The sequence below is a fragment of the Anarhichas minor genome, unplaced genomic scaffold (genome assembly GCF_050575085.1).
Source record: "Anarhichas minor isolate MPS153535 unplaced genomic scaffold, ASM5057508v1 ptg000029l, whole genome shotgun sequence".
Taxonomy (NCBI): domain Eukaryota; kingdom Metazoa; phylum Chordata; class Actinopteri; order Perciformes; family Anarhichadidae; genus Anarhichas; species Anarhichas minor.
Window position 1 is genome coordinate 1,065,372 of NW_027466475.1, and position 16,755 is coordinate 1,082,126.

Consider the following 16,755-nt stretch of genomic DNA (forward strand, 5'->3'; position numbering starts at 1 on the left):
GTTGTTTCCTGTGAAGATGGCAATTTATTTTGAAAAGACCGTATGCAACCAGCAGAAATTGACACGTGTTGCTGGCTTTCGTAAAAAATGAGGAGTAACCAGGCGGTATCCTCCGGGTCTTAAAACTTGCATTCTCTCTACTGACCATCAGGGGGCGACTCCTCTGGTTGTATAGAAGTCTATGAGAAAATGACTCTACTTCTCTCTTGATTTATTACCTCAGTAAACATTGTAAACATGAGTTTATGGTCTCAATCTCTAGTTTCAAGACTTCTTTAATACAGCATGATGTTCATTTAGTAAATGATGGTCCATTTAGAGTCAAATAGACCATAAAGCAGGGGATGCTTTAGGGCGGGGCTACTGTGATTGACAGGTCGCTAATTAAGCCGTATACAGCGTCTCTACGTCACTCCTCCGTCCAAATATGGTCACTTCTGTTCTCTGGTTGCAAAAAAAGCCAAGATGGCGACGGACAAACGGAATGGCCGAACTCGAGGCTTCAAAACAGCAGTGATGTAAACCTATGAGTGACGTCACAATGACTAATATACAGTCTATTGGAGTAACTTTTCGTAAGACATACAAACCTTTGTATCAGGATTTGTTGCCAGGTTAAAATAAAACAAAGAAAGCCTGGTTCATGTCAAGCACATCCACTGTGTTCTAGTGTTTCCTCACAGTGTGAGGCTGCACCATTGAAAAATGACAATCACTATTATTCGGATCAATATTGAGATCACGAATATTTATCATGAGCGTTCATTGATTTTAGGGGTAAAATATGGAGGGCAGTGTCAGCAGAAGAGTTGCACCTTGAATCCTCAGAGCTAAATGGTTTAAGTTAAATAAGAGAAAAGTGGATGATTGGCAAAGCAACTTCTCTGTAGTTCCACCTTTAGTTAGTTCTTTTATACTTAATCATTGATTTCTTACCTTTTAGTAGCAGAAAACAAAAACCTCTGTCTGCTTAAGGACATAAGATCTTGGATAAAACAAATCTGCTTCTTAAAAAAAAATTCTGGTTGAAAATGATGAAGCCATACATCTTGTTAATGGTACAATGATTCTCAAGATCACCACAAAGACGGTCAATACACGGGAGTGAGATTACCTATTTAACGTCTTCCTCTTCCTTTCTTCTTCTCTCTCTCTCTGTGTATAGGAGGAAGGGGACTCCAGCTTCTACTGCGAGCTTTGCGATAAGCAGTACGTGAGACACCAACAGTACGACAACCACATCAACTCCCACGACCACCACCACAAGCAGGTGAGTCACGCCGCCTTAACAAGGCACCCAGAGGTCTGGTTTATCCCCCACGCGGCACCTTAAACCCTCCCGACCAAGGTCACGGATTCATTACATCCCTGAGCCTCCACGAGCACTCTGCTCCGGTTTCTGTTACACACACACTGCGGTCGACGAAATCACGCAAACACGGAACAATATCGGCTCTTATGACCGGTTTGGCTACAAACTTTCTACCGATTGATTTTATGTCGCGTAAAGCTTTTAGATTCAGTGCGACTTGATTTCCTTAATGTCGATAAATCCGCTGAGAAAATAAAGACGCTCCTTATAACCGCAGAACTAATACAGCAAGCTTTAAAAGTTGCCAAAATGTAAACAGATATTAGCTTAAGAAACAGGGCTCAAGTTGTAGCCCAAAGCCAACAAACTGAATCCATATCACCATTACACTTCCTGTTTACATCCCCCAAAACTTAAGCTATGATTATCTACCAAATACAAGTAAGACACATAGTTATATAACATGGTAACTAACTATCCCTTCTACATCTTTAGGTATATTGTTACAATCATATATTGATTTATCACTTTTTAAAATCATAAATAAAAGAGGTTTATATAGACAATCTATGTTTTATTAATGTCTCGCTCAATATCTTGTAAAAATAAAAGGTCTGGAAGCACGTTACTAGCTCGGTAATAACATGCTAATAATATACATTAGAAGGTAATAGGTAGTTGATTCATGGTTATTACACATAAACAAGTGTTTCCAGGGAACAAGTCTCAGCATTAAACAAATCGTTTGTACAGAATTACCTTGAAGTAAAACAGAATGTTTGGAACATATAGGGGATGAATTTCAGCATTGTAACATGGTAGTTACCAATTTTGACTTCCAAGAATTGTCATGTGATTTTGAAAGTTATTACGCCGATAGTAGCCTTTAATATTGTGAAAACATCAACCTAGATTACCTCAATACTATCAGGTTATTACTTCATTAATGTCACCATACTGTATTACCATTTATTGACCCAAATATTGAACTAATACAACTATTATATTGTTAGCAGGCTACCATGGTGTCCCCAAAATGTTACCATACTATTACTAAATAGTTTTTCATCATTGCTATCTTAAAATGTGTTGTTCTGGGCCCCTTGTTACCCTGTTAAATACACTTCAGTCTAACATGATATACCCATTGTTAATACCAAGCTATAACCTTGTCATTACTTTGGTAGTTACATAGTAATTATAACCTTGTCAAACTATTACCCCACTATTACTGTGTTATTACTGAGCTGTAATGTTTAAGTGCTACCAAAGATCATTATGAACATTTCTCTCCCTCTGCCTTTGAGCTTGAGGGAACTCTTTCCAGAACGTGTAGCTTTAATTGAATCCTAGAATAAGTCAATCTTTTATTCTCTTCCGAAAAAAAAAATCAATACAAAAAATATGAATGATGGTTATCTAGGGCATCCCTCTGGGTTAAAATCAATAGTACATGTTGGCTGATTACATTATAACACACATGTTATCAATAATGCACCAGGCCTACAAAGTAGAAGGATTTGTCATGATTTTGTGATATTTCTTCTCTCGTCATTTGTATGTTTTCAGTGTGATGTGAACACAGTTTTTCTTTCCTCCATGGTGGGATGTGGACGAAGAACTTGCAGCTGTTTGGGTGTTTACAAAATTATAGGTGCTGGGAGGAATGTATTTGCTGCAATTACCATTTGTTCACTCGCGAGCGATGAAAGAGGCATAAGATTTTTCACAGTTAGCTGCGTGTCAGAGTTATTAGGTTTACTTGAGGATGCAGAGCATTTAGGGCATATTGTTCGAGACTGCAACACTTGCAGGAAATGGATTTTCTAGCAGTAATATTCTCCAGCCTGCACACACACACACACACACACACACACACACACACACACACACAGAGCTGAGCTGCCCGCCTTTCGGTCCACGTTCGGTCACGGTCTTCTTTTGGAAATTAAGTGGTTTGCAGAGAGGCTACGTCACAGGCACTTCATGTGCTGCTGGAGACTGAGAAAAAGAAAGAAACAGCTGGATTATCCTACATTATTTTTGCTTAAAGAGGCTGTGTGCTTTTCTAATTGAATATTTCATTTAAACAGTGAGATCTGCAGCAGGAAAGTGACACATTGTTGTGTTAGTTCAGTGTTCAAGTTCACTCTGAATCTGAAACAAGGACTCTGAGGTTAAAGAAGACCGTTTATATCCACTTATGATGAACTGTGAAGGAAGTCGTCGTTCATTCTAAATTCAAGTCTCACCGTCCTTAAACTAAAAGGACTGTTTTATGTAAGAGCTGACGACGATATGGCAAAAATATCATAACACACGTTTTCTAAGGCAGGATCCACAATCTCATCTTATTCATGTTGGGTTTTTTGTACTATTTTGCAAGTTACTGAAGCGTGCAACCAAACTAATGTCCTTATTTAGACCACACCAAATCACATTATCACACTTTAAAGTCCAAATATTCATCAGTTACTTTTTCGAAAATGCACACGAACGACATGAATTAGATCCAACCCACAACATCAGTTAAAAAAAGAAAATACATCACTTTAAAGCTGGTTTGTGTGTCTCTCTCAATATTTCCTTTCTCCAAAACAGCGGTGAAGCGGTGAAGAATTTTCACTCAAAGCTAAACTATGATTGATGTGTTAACTGCATGCCAGATGAATGTGATAAATGAGTGGAATCGGTGCTGTGAATAGACACAGTCGTACGTAACGGTTGCGCGTAATGACGACCGTTGGTTCTTTTCATCGATGGGTGTGATGAGCGGTGAAGCAGGTATCAATATGCTAATGACATAGACAGATCGTTAAAGGAGTTTCATCATCTATTTTCGGCTATAACTTCCACGAAGATTATTAAAAACTGCTTTATAGTCCTGACAAATCATCAGACCTAAATAAAAATACATTTTCCCTGATTCCATTCCATTTTGTCAAATGTGGTGAAAACCTGTATTTTCAGCTGTATAATGATCAGCAATTAGACTCAACACTACCTTCCACATTGTTTTGCACAATCAATCAATTACTAAGTTCAGCACACAATGATATAATAATCTTAAACTTCTCACTTGACACTTGGAAATTCATTCCTTTTTGGCTCAATCAAGTCCTGAAACTTTAAAGTAGAGAAAGTTAGATAAATAGTCTTGTTTACTTGTTTTCACTTATTCAAGTAAAAAAAAAATGTCAATTTTAGATTATTGTTCTTGTATGATTGCAAGATTCAACATTTTTAATTTGAATTGAACATCAAAGTTTGTATTTTTCTGTTTGACGAAAAACACATTTTGTAGAAAACCATGCTTATATTGTTCAAAGTGAGGTATTTATGTGGTATTAGTACTCAGGTAGTAACTCACTAATTATATCAGTGTTAGTTTAGCAAAAAACAATTACCTGCTAAACTTACTGGTGGTGTTGAATCAGATAGTTTAGGGTTTTTAAGATTCTCTTGTTTCTGCGTTGGATTCCAGTCTGTTAGTAAAGTTTTCTTGTCATTTCCCCGTCCGCCCCTCACACTGTATGTACACCTTCTAAGAAATGCTGAAGCTACACTGCAAGCTTTAAAAAAACTAAAAGAAAATGCTTCATGTGTCTGTCTGTCTGTGTTTTATCTCTCTGTCTATTTCGGTCTGTTTATCTATTTGTCGGTTTCTCTGCTCGCCTCGCTGTCTGTCTGTCTGTTGTCATCTGTCTGTCTGTGATATGAACCCACCGGTATATTATTATTATTATATGTGACACACACACACAGTATCAGTATCTCCGGCTTGCAGACAGCTTGCAGACAGAGCTCAGTAATTGAATTAAGCTGGTCTGGACTGTAGTAAAGCTGACACTGGCTGACTTAGTAAGCACACATACACATAACTGGCACACACACACACACACACATTGTTGTACTTTCACACAGAGCAGATAAAGAATTGCATGGACAGACAAACTCTCACACACACAAACTAAATGCTGCATGATCAACGTATTTTTGACAATTTTACTTCTTAATCTTTCCTGTTGGAATAAAAACTGTCACCACTATTTCCACTACCACTACTACTCATGTTAATAGTATAATATATCCATGTGCTTGTCCTCCAGCGCCTCAAGGAGCTGAAGCAGAGGGAGTTTTACAGAGCGCTGGCCTGCAGGACGCAGAGGAGACGCAGGGAGGAGAGGAGGGAGGAGAGAGCGCTCAGGAGGCTCCGCAAGCATGAGGAGAGGAGGACGGGAGAGTGGTGAGTGACGGGCACCTCGACACGACCACCCGACTCTAAAAAATAAACCAAAGTGCATTAAGTCAGGATAATGTGGAATATGAGGACAAATAATTCTACGTTAACTTTCTTTCCTCAATGACCTTTCATTGATTTAGACTCAGTATCTCAGGAAACTTTTTATATCAACATTTAGCGTCGTTAGTTTTTCAGCATCTTGTTTTCTTTCTTGTTTAGTTTTATGGCCCTTAACTTCCATGGTGTGTTATCACTCTCTTTAAACCTGTTTCCAGCAGCAGCAAGCAGTTGTTTTTCAGCATTTAAAAGCTGCCGAGCTCAGCACCAAAAACAACTAACAAACACATTTAGGAACCAGCTGGTTAAGATAGCGGAGCATGAAGAGTCAGATACTTTACTCAGGAGTCGGTTGAGACCAAAGAAAAGCTAAAATACAAGTTAAGGATCTCATTACAGTCATCCTCACGATAAATTAGCTTCTCGTACCACGACTAAGTGTTGCTGTAGTTTTGACCTTTTCAGACGCATTCATGCATGAAAGTCGGTGCAGTTGTGCCGGAGATCTCTTTTCCTCAGCAGACATTTTGTCATGTAAGAACCGTACGGGTTGATAACGTTAATGTTGTCTCTGTTGAGAAAATAAGCCGACATTCACAACACCAAGGGTGCTTTTTCATTATGCTAACTTATCCCCCCCTCATCATTATGGAGAATCTTCCAATCCCTTGAATGCACCTCGAGGAGCTTCAGGAGGAGCTTAGAGTGAGAAAACAGAGGTGCTTAAAGGCTTCACCTCCACATCTGCCACACGGTTTGAAGCGACTTATGTCGGTTAAGATAGACGCTATATGTATTTCTCATTTAGCAGCTTAAGCTCATCCGAGGAAAAGCACCCCAGGGACCTGAAACTCAAGCAGCTAAATGGAATTCGGCCATATTTAATTTGACTATTTATATCTGTGTTTTTCCTGTCGTGAGATGTCAAAAGGCCTATTGATTTTAGAGCATAACATACTTTATTAAGTCAGTGCATTATGATCTTTTACTCTTGTGTTTGCTTTCCAGCTGTATGTTCTTGCTACTGAAAGATCAACTCTCTGTGTGTTCACGGGACTTTTTCAAGAGCGCTGTTCTGTCTTAAAAAAATAATAAAAATAAAACACCTGTAAGGCAAATGATAAACAAACACAGAGGTTTGGAAACAGAGGATTTTGGCGGCCTTCTTGCTGGAAACACGATGTGATGAAAGTTCATCTGGAGAGCTACCAAACAGAGAATTTAGTTTTTTCTCAAAAAAAATATACAAACGAGAAGCACACGAACGCAAAATTTGAGAGTCGGAGCTGCGAGGCACAACCTGAAGACGCCCACGCGGAGAAGAAAAAAATAAATAGAAAGAACGTAGGTCTCCGCCAGAAAATAGTCCCTGCAGACGGGATCAAAAAACATCCGGGACTTTTAAATCCAACGCATGAAAGTTAGAATCTTAATGTACTTGTTGACCGTCGAGCCAAATGTGGGCCTACGTGTGTTTGAAAACGCTTCATGTGCTGACTGATACGAGTAAAAATAAATTACGGGAGGAGAAGAAGAAGAGATCACTAACTAGCTCCCTGGTTACAGCAGGCATTGGCACAGCAACAAATAAAATGCATCTTGGCTCTGCTTGACGGGGATAATCAGCGTTAGTGTTTCTGACCAATCACGCTGTCCCAAAGCCCACCAGCACAGAGAGAGTATCGGCTGTCACTGCAGATGTGCAACAATGCAGTATGGCTGCTGGCACAAAGGAGAGAGAGAGAGAGAGAGAGAGAGAGAGAGAGAGAGAGAGAGAGAGAGAGAAGCGTGGCCAAATTGATTTTCAGCTGGATTTCAGCTCTGCTCTTCCTCTCCTCCTCGCCTGTCTCCTTGTTGACTTCCTTACCTCTACTCTCCTTTTCATTGGTTACTTTTCTCTCCCCTTCCCTCCTTTCATCCTCTCCTTGTTATTCTATCCTTTCCTTCCCTCCTCCCGTTCATCCTTTTCTCTCCTCCTTTCTATTCATTCTTTGTTGCTTTCCTCCTCCCTGAACCTCTCCTCTGTTTGTCCGCTTTCATGTTACTCTCCTCCTTTCCTTTCCTTTCTCCTCTTTCATCCTTCACTTTTGTCCTCTGCTCTTTATTTCTTTCCTTTCGTCTCCTTTTCATTTGTTACTGTTTGCCCTCTCATCTCCTTTCCACTTATCCTTTTCTCCCATCTTCCTTTCCTCTAAATCTCCTAATCATTTGTCTCCTAACTCCTCATTTCCTCTTGTCCTTTTTTCCTTTCCTGTTCTCCATTCTCTTTCCTCCCCTTTTCATTCGTTCCTGTTCACCCTCTCCTCTTCTCCTTCATTCCTTTCCACTCGTCCTTTTCTCACTTCTCATTCTCTTCCTTCCATTTGTTTCCTCTCCCAATTTGTTTCATTTACTCACAATCCTCTCCTCTACCTCCCTTTCATTTTATCGTTTCCTCTCATTTCTTTCCTCTCTTCTTTTTCATTTGTTGCCTTTCATCCTCCTCTTCCACTTTATTCCTTCACTCACCCTTTAATCCTCTCCTCTCCGCATCACTTGTCCTCTCGTTTCCTCAACATCCTTTCCATCGTCCTTTCCTTTGTATTTGTTTCCTTTTATCTTCACTTTCCTCTTGTCCTTTTAATTCATTTGTTTCCTCTCCCCTTTATTTATTTCTCTCAATTATCTCCTCTACTCCCCTTTTCTTTATCGTTTCCTCATTTCTTTTCTCCTCGCTTCTCTTTTCCATTAATTTCCTTTTCTCTTTCCTTTCATCCTCAAAATCCTTTTTCCTTTCCTTTTTATTTGTCCCCTTTCCTCTCGTCCTCTCCTCTTTACTGTCATCCTCTCTTCATCTTTTCATTTCTTTCCTTTTAACCTTTCCTCTCCTTTAATTCTTTCCTCCTGCCCTCTCCTCAGTGCTCCAGGTTCTGGTCCCATGTTCCGGTCCACCACAGTGGCGGTCGAACCAGCAAACCAGACCGGACTGGAATTTGTGCAAAACTGGGGCGACGTCCATAATAGCAGCGCCTCACTGGGAACAAGTAAGAACTCTTATTGGCATAAAAGGCATGTAGTCGACTGCTTAAATAGTTTATGACTATGTGTTTGGTTTTGGTGATGGAGACATCGCTCTTGATATTGAGGAATTAAACAGAGTGTGATCTCGACATATCTTTATCGACAGCAGCCTTTAGAAAGGAAATTAACTGCTCTGAAATGTAAAATGTGTCGGCTGAGGAGACGAAGTGCTGAACAACATAACAAGTGGAACAATTAATACAATGAAACATCGCTCCAGGGGCTCGGACACTCAGGAACTTTGTCACAAAACAATTCCTGCCGTTGACCAATTGCAAACCGTCTCGACAGTGCTGACCTTTAAGTGGATATAGAGTTAGAGAATAAAGGAAGTCATCGTATTAGTTGAGTCACACAACCCCAAATTATGTAACATTAGCTCTGCTGGAGTGTAAACTGCTCCAGAAAAGAGATGCAGCCAATCATGAGAGAAGAGTGGATGTGACAAACACATTCCTTTGAATTTAAGAGGCGACTTCTGGTTGTGTGTTAAAAGGTTTTGGATGTAGCTACAGATTAGCCTCTATAGGCTAATGGCTGTGGTGGTATAAAGACTTCCTTTACTTTGCATTAACTAAAATCAAGCTAAACTGTTATTACCCAGCTAGTGACCAATGGTTCAAGATCCGGCTACAACCAAAGAGTGAAGCTAATGCAGAAGTGTCTTAAAGCTGCATTCTCTCTACTGACCATTAGGGGGCGACTCCTCTGGTTGTATAGAAGTCTATGAGAAAATGACTCTACTTCTCTCTTGATTTATTACCTCAGTAAACATTGTAAACATGGGTTTATGGTCTCAATCTCTAGTTTCAAGTCTTCTTCCATACAGCATGATGTTCATTTTGTAAATGATGGTCCATTTAGAGTCAAACAGACCATAAAGCAGGGGATGCTTTAGGGCGGGGCTACTTTGTGATTGCTGCCTCTACCAGAGCCATATACAGCATCTCTACATCACTCCTCCAGAGTTTAAATACTGTAACTTCCGTTCACTGGTAGTGGTCTTGGCAAAAAGCAGAGATGCCGACAGCCAAAACGCCGAACGGCTTCAAAAAGAGGCAGTCCACAAACAAATGGGTGACGTCACGACGACTTTGTCCGCATCTTAGAAAACAATCTATGTTAACTTCCTCAGACGATTCACATTTACTGCTGCAGAGCTCAAAAAGCACATCACTTTAACTGGTTCACCTTCTTTATTTCGTGATAAATTACTTTTCCAACTAACTTTATGCAAAAGAAAACTGCACCCAAGTACAACTAATGCAGTCAGTGTTAACCATTCATCAATGGTGGTGAAGTTATTAGAAAACACCTCTCAGTGTAGCATAAATCTATTCAACAGCACCACAAAATACAGCCTTCAAAATGACCATGAAGTTGAATTAACAACACCTCTCGAAAACACTGAAGAATGAGATTGGAGCAATATTTTCCAGCTAAATGTGTCATTCAGTCTGAATTTGTTCTGATTCAGGAGGTGATATCATCTCCCCGCAGTCCATCTCGAGTGGATTTTAGAGTGCGAGATTCATTTTTTTGTAATAAAGAGAGCATGAACATCAAATTTGGCAGCAGCATTCCTGTGGCTTCGAAGAAACAATCAATTGTCACCCTGTCTTTTCAGAAAACACATCAGTTGCATATTCAGTAAAGTTTTCTTTTCTCATTTTAAAGTTAAAACCGACGGAAAAGTTCGACAACTGCATTTAAAGTCGACCCTCTCGGAGTGCTAAATGTGAAAATACATTTAGTATCGGAGGAGTAATAATTCATTCGGCAGCTTCCCTTCTGAAATGTCTCGAATGTTTAACAAAAGAGGTTTCTGGTGTGAGTGGAAGGCACATTATGGATTACTTTTAAAGCCACGAGTCATCTCAAAACCTTCATGCAAGAAATAATTTGCCTGAATCATGTGCCACACTGATGTATGGACAGCATGTTGTGCTCCAAAGTGGGTATAAACAAATGGAAATTACATGTTGGAACAAAACCCTTAATCTAATCCCCTCCCCCCCATTTCTAAGTGAGCCACACATTCATCTCTGTGCTTATGTTTTTCTTTAAGTCCATCCTACACCCATTTATCACATTCTGATGTGTTAAAGCAACAAAAGAAGTACCGCTGAGGAGCCAGAGCACTGAATAAATGCATAAGGAGCTTACTGTATGGGAAGGCTTCATAATGAATGCTATTCTTCTACATGTATCCCTTCCTACTCCTTTCTTTAGAGTCAGGTTAGGCAGATAATCCTGTTATGTTTTGCATGTAAATGTAACCACTGTCAGCTGTTCTAATCCTTTCCGCTCTCCCCTCCATGTACAGAGCCTCAAACCCCGCTGAGCCAGCCCTTCCTTCCCCTCGACCCGGCACTGGAAACCAGACTCCTGGGCGACACACCGTGGGCGTTCGACCCGATGGACTCCAACAGCGCGACGACTCCTGCTGCTGAACCCCGCGTCCTCAACGAGACTCAAATGGACTACAATGACCTGACCGCCAACAACACAATTTCAACGAAAAACAGCCACTTTAACAAGATCCCATGGGCTCATAATTATTCAAGCCACCCCATTACTCCCGATAACACAACTACCACGAACACCGCCACTAATGGCTCCATTTTAAACAAAACCACCGCCCCCGACATCAGCATCAACAGAGCGGCGTGTGGACCAAACGTCCAGTCCATGCGTAGCAGAGTCCGCCCCGTGTCCTTCTCGCTGCCCAAAAGGAGCTGCGTCCTCCTCCACCAATCGGCCGCTGTCTTCATCCAAGCCGGGCGGGGCTCCGGTTTGTCGGGGAAGCAAGACGGTGCGACGGCGCAGGAAAGAGTCAAAGACCTGGGAGAGAAAGTCGCGGATCAGCAGCTCAGATCTCCAGTATCTGCAGACGTGGATGTTGCAGGTGCGGGTCACTTGGACACTGGAAACCAGTGCAGTGTGGACCTTAAAACTGCAATCCAGCACTCTGAGGCTGGAGCCAATATGTCTACTGAGAGGGGAACTGGAGGACTCTCTGGGACTGGAGCCCGGGTTTCTTTATGTAATCGCAATGTGATCAGAATTGAGAGCTCTGTGATCAGTGGGAATGGAGCCCAGCTCTCCTTATGTAATGACAATGGGACTGGAGCCCAAGTCGGCAGTGAAAGTGGGACTGGAGCTCATCTTTATTTAAACAGTGGGACACTGGGACAGATTTCTGACAGTGTAAGCACAGTTGTGGCTAAAGATTCAGTACGCAGAGACAATGAGGCTGACACCCATGACGATGAGATAACCCCTACTCCAGAATCAAAAGATCTGCTTTGTCCCACTACAAATCAGCCTGAAAAAACAACTCCTGGTGTTTTAAATGAGACCAAAGAGTCTTTAATCCAAACACATCCCAAAGAATCAAACTCTTGTCCGTCAAACGTGCCTAAAGAATCAACTTCTTTGCCTCCGAATCGTCCCAAAGAGCCGTTTTGTCGCGTCCTGAGCCGAGATGGCAGCCGGGTTCTTCTCTGGCCCTCGGAGATGGTCAGCTACACCAAGACATCGCCCTCCATCTCCTTCAGCATCAACCCTCTGCTGTACGACTTCAGAGCGCATAACAGGGCCAAGGAAGGGGGCGAGGAAAAGAAAGGAGGGCTGGAGGAAGGGAGGGAGAGAATAAAGCGGTCTGTGATCAAACAACCCGGCTGCCAACAGAGGCAGGAAGTTATGGAGGGAGGAAGGGAGGTGAAGATAGATGAAAGGGAAGAAGAGGATGAAGGAGGACAGGCAGGAAATCCTATGGAACTTGTAGCCCATTGTAGCGGCGGCGACGCAGCTCCGGACCGCTGCGGTTGCCGTGATGAAAGCGCTTTAAAATTCGTTCCCGTCTCAGCAGAATGCCACCTCGCACCGACGCCGGGCCTTCAGAAACCAGGCGGGAGGAGGAGGAGGAAGAGGAGGGGAGGGGTGAGGAGAGGAATGAGGAAGAGGGGGAGGAGGAAAAGAGGAGAAGAGACAAACAGGAAAGACACTGGAAGGAGGATAATAAGTACTGAGAATCAGATGTTTGAAGGGAGAGGAGACGAGAGGTTGAGGAGAGAGGGCGCCGAAAAAGAGGAGAGGAGGGAAAAGGCGCTATTAAGTAATCTCGCAGCGCATCGGCTGGTGGGAGGGAGAGAAAAGAGGATGAGGGGGGAAGAGAGAGGGATAAGAGGGGATCAGACGGAGCGAGAGAGGGCAGGTAGAAATGACGAGAAGAGAGGAGAGCTATTAAGTAATCTTCCTGTGAATCGGTGTAATCGATGTAACCAGCTGTGTCTGCAGGTGAACAGGGAGGCCAGACAGCATCAATCCCAGCAATCAGCCTCCGGGTGGGGCCGGGGGCTCAGAAAGCTCCTCTGTAGGGGTGCAGCATGCAACTCAGTGATTAGCCCCGTCCCCGGGTCTGTTACAGAGCCGGGGACAGCCCCATGCTGTCCCGCAATTACGCCCGACCCTGCTCAGAATGATGGAGAGACGGGGGAGAAGCACAAAAATACACAAGCGGGGAAGCAGGAAGGGCAGAGAGATGAGGGGCAGAGGAATCCGAGGAAGACGGAGATAAGAGCTGTTCAGGAAAACGCGTGTAACCTGGTGATTAGCGGCGATTCTTTTCCCCGCCGTGAGGCGCAAATTCGTCTTGTTCCCGCGCCGCGCGGGGAAACAGCGTGCGATCCGGCGATTAGCCTCATCCCCGCTCCCTTCAGAGGAACAGCGTGTGGTCAAAGACAAACAATACCTGCAGGACACGGACGTGCCGCCTCGGGCTCGACCCCACGCTGCTCCGCACGACAGGCAGAAGCACAACCGAGAATCGGATCAGCCCGCGCCGACACAACCCTCGCTGGCCATGTGATTACAAAGGAGGTGGTGTCGGAGGGAGCAGCAGCCGCCAACAAGAGGAAGACGGACTCGTTCGAGGCCGGGGAAACACCGAGGAAGAAACGGAAGAGGGGAAGGAGACAAACGAGGAGAGTCGCTTGTGCTTTGAGGCAGGAGGGAGCTTGTGTTGGGTTGACCCCTGACCTCGGTGTAGACGAGGTCCTCACAAAACCCAAAGCCAACAAGACTGGGACACTTCTGGACAGCTGCATGTGCAGTCCAGAGGAAAACACTGACTGCCATTTTCTTTGCAGGACAAAACTCAGTCTGTGTCATAAAACGAATAATAAGAGTGAGGGAACATTTGGCTGTAACGCCACTGACAAACCGAATAACTACTGCGGCTGCCATGACGGCAACAGCAATGCCTCCGTAAGCGAGGGAAAGAGGAAGTGCTGGACTGAGAAACCTTTCAGCGACTCTCACACCTGTAACCACGATCAGTGTGAGGAAAAGTGCAACAGGGACGAAAACCACGAGGACTCTACTAGTGACAATCACAAACTGAGTCGCAGCGAGACGGACAAAGACGAGGACCGTCCTGCCGATCACCTGGACAAACTCGGCTCAGCCGACAAGAGTGACGGACCTACCTGCGACACCGTGAACACACCCGTGGACTTGTTTACCTGTAGCACCGCTGATGATGTGCATGCTGACCACTGTCAATGTGAAAACAGGCAGCCGCAGAGCGAAAGCACGTCCGCTCACAAAGATCAAACGGGTGATCTTTGTGTGCAAACTGCAGCTCAGAGCTCCGAGTGTAGCGGACGTAGAACCGATGACACACGTCACAAGTGTGATCATAACCAAGCGAATATCAAAAGTAAGGTCAGTGAGGAGGGTGAAACCAAACCGCAGCATCACATTCGACACGAAAGCAACCACTCTGATTCAATTGATTCCAAAAGCTGCAGCGGTATTGATCAGGGACATGGAGACGGCTGTGATGATATTGACGGTGGTCAGCGTGATTGTCTTAACAGTAATCATGTCGCTGATTGCAATCGCTGTGCAGATGTTGTTGTTGTTGATGGAAACGGAGCCGGTGTCGCACTCGTGAGCGCACTTGTGGAGCGGGGGGATGCCGAGAGGGAGAGGAGGGAGGAGGAGGAGAGGCAGGCGGAGAGGAAGAAGCTCAAGGAGAAGCGGGCAGAGTGGGAGAAGGAGTGGGTGAGGAGAAAGGAAAGGGAGGACATGGAGAGAAGGAAGGAGGTAGAGTTCGAACACCTCTACGCAGAGAAAAGGCCTCGTTTCCCCCGCGCCCTCCCCACGCAGTGCATCCCCCTCCACGCTCCCCTCCTCCTCCCGCCTTCCTCCTCGTCCTCCTTCTCCTTCCGTCACACCATCATCCAGCACCTCTCCCTCCTCCCGCATCCGTCGCACCTCCCCATGCACTCATACCCACATCTCCTCCCCTCTTTCTCCCCTCTCACTCCTCCACCACCACCTCCTCCCCCTCTTCATCCCTCTTTCTACTCCTCCTCCCCCATCCCTTTCCTGGATGCCTCCGGTCCTTATCCCTTAGCGACGGCGTTCCATCCCATGCAGAGTCACCACCCGTCTCTGTATCCCCCGCCCCATCCTGCAGTCCTGCCCTTACAGGTGTTGTTCTAAAAATCATATTAAAAAGAGAAGCTAAGAAATAGACAAATTAAAGGTACATTCTCCCATTTTCTCAATGAACCAGTTGTCAGCTGGGTGAGAGCAGCTTGCATGCGTCATTACCTGCATACTCGAGGCCGGGATGAAATGCGAGGGTTAAGAATTAAGTAGAAAAACAAAAGGCGTTGTTTCTTAAAGCCAAACCGCCGGCAACCTCATCACCCCGTCCAAACACTCAAAGCGCTGATTCACATGTGTGAAAAAAAAGATGGCTAATTATCTTCATCAGTTGCAATCCTGCTGGAAATGAGCCTCAGGTGTGCAGCTAGTGGAATCGTGGCGGGGATACACAGCTGGGCTCGTTTTCCCTCTGCAGAAAATCAGTCGACGCTCCTGTTTAGCATCTTTTAAACCAATGATTTGCTCGGTTTCAACGCACGTTGAAAAAAAACTGGTTTGAGACTTTTAAGGGGCAAATTCCGTCTGCAGATATCTTCAATCTGTGATAATAAATGCAGGATTTCTTTTCTTGTTGAGATTTACATTTTTCTCCCCTGAGAGTTTCTACTTCAGTTGGTGATTTTCCTACTTTTCCCCTGAGTGACTTTCTAGACAGATGTGAACTCCATGCTCTCAGCTGGAGGTTATTAAGAGCTGAACTCCTGCATGACACGTGAAGCTATAGGCTCTGTTTTGCTAGCCCCGGTCAGGAATAGAGGGTGTCGAAAAACAGTTAAAACAAGACCCTGGGGTTTCATGTCCAAAATGATTATTAAAAATGAATATATCTACTTCTAGTGCCTCATCATTTTAACAAAGAAAAAAACAATCATTTTGTCAACAAACGTCTCTGAACAGCACATTCAACCGTATAGCTTAAATAAAGCTCAAACTACAGAATAGCCATTCTTCACAGTAACAAGGTGATTAAATCAAGTTGGTTCTTGGTGCACTGATGATGGACACCGCACTGCAAGGAAATCGAGAAGCTGCTCACAGCTGGAAAAAATGAAATGCTTCAGGAACAATTGAGAAAAATAACGAAAAATAAATCCTCGCTGGCATTTTAAAGTGGCAGTTTGATTGACGTCCAATGGGGCAACTCTTGTGTCATTTTCTGTTATTATAAAGTACATAAAAAGTAGAACATGCTGTATTAGTCTGTAGCATAAGAAATGGGGTGCAGCCTGTGTGTTTCTGCTGCATACAGGCCTACTGATGCTGTCATTGGTGTATAAATTGTCTCTCAGCCTCTTCTGAAGTGTATTTCTCCCTGTGTGAGAGCTGAACGTCGGAGCGAAATGTTAAGTTTGAAATAAAGCCTTTGCTCTTTGATTTTGAGGGACTGACTCCAGCGTCTGACCTTTACTCCTGACGTTTTAGACTGTTGATTTTCTGCCATCTCGCCCGATTTGCAGCCTGCACTAAAAATATTCCAAGTGTGGTGGATAACTTTACATTTAGTGACTCATGCAAGGAAACAAAAGGCCAAAATAAAACACACACAGAGAGAGAGAAAGAGAGAGTGATTCAGCGTCACACCCGGCTTCAACAGGGCCGTGTCCCTGTGAGAGGCACA

General features: G+C 43.7%; 1 protein-coding gene and 1 long non-coding RNA gene across 4 annotated transcripts; one reads left to right on the forward strand and one right to left on the reverse strand.

Annotated features, from left to right (window-relative positions):
- Nucleotides 1-2,666: 2,666 nt before the first annotated feature.
- LOC142964050 (uncharacterized) lies at nt 2,667-5,336 on the reverse strand. Of its 2 annotated transcripts, XR_012957491.1 has the most exons (3): nt 4,733-4,976; nt 4,392-4,438; nt 2,667-3,313 (listed from the first exon to the last, which is right to left on the reverse strand). It is a non-coding gene; the product is annotated as an uncharacterized LOC142964050 (long non-coding RNA). The 2 variants fall into 2 exon arrangements; XR_012957492.1 differs by lacking the exon at nt 4,392-4,438 and having other exon boundaries at nt 4,733-5,336.
- Nucleotides 5,197-16,517, forward strand: LOC142964049 (uncharacterized). Of its 2 annotated transcripts, XM_076104169.1 has the most exons (3): nt 5,197-5,558; nt 8,511-8,635; nt 10,999-16,517. In XM_076104169.1, exons 2-3 carry the CDS (start codon nt 8,530-8,532, stop codon nt 15,186-15,188), a joined length of 4,296 nt encoding a protein of 1,431 aa, XP_075960284.1. In that variant the 5' UTR covers nt 5,197-5,558; nt 8,511-8,529; the 3' UTR covers nt 15,189-16,517. The 2 variants fall into 2 exon arrangements, with proteins under 2 accessions (XP_075960284.1, XP_075960285.1); XM_076104170.1 differs by lacking the exon at nt 5,197-5,558 and having other exon boundaries at nt 6,042-8,635.
- Nucleotides 16,518-16,755: the final 238 nt, after the last annotated feature.

Excerpts from the sequence above, each read along its gene's own strand:
- LOC142964049 (XM_076104169.1), top strand. The coding sequence starts at position 8,530 with ATGTTCCGGTCCACCACAGTGGCGGTCGAACCAGCAAACCAGACCGGA. Across the intron at positions 8,636-10,998 it reads CAGCGCCTCACTGGGAACAA|AGCCTCAAACCCCGCTGAGC; the intron begins GTAAGAACTCTT and ends CTCCATGTACAG.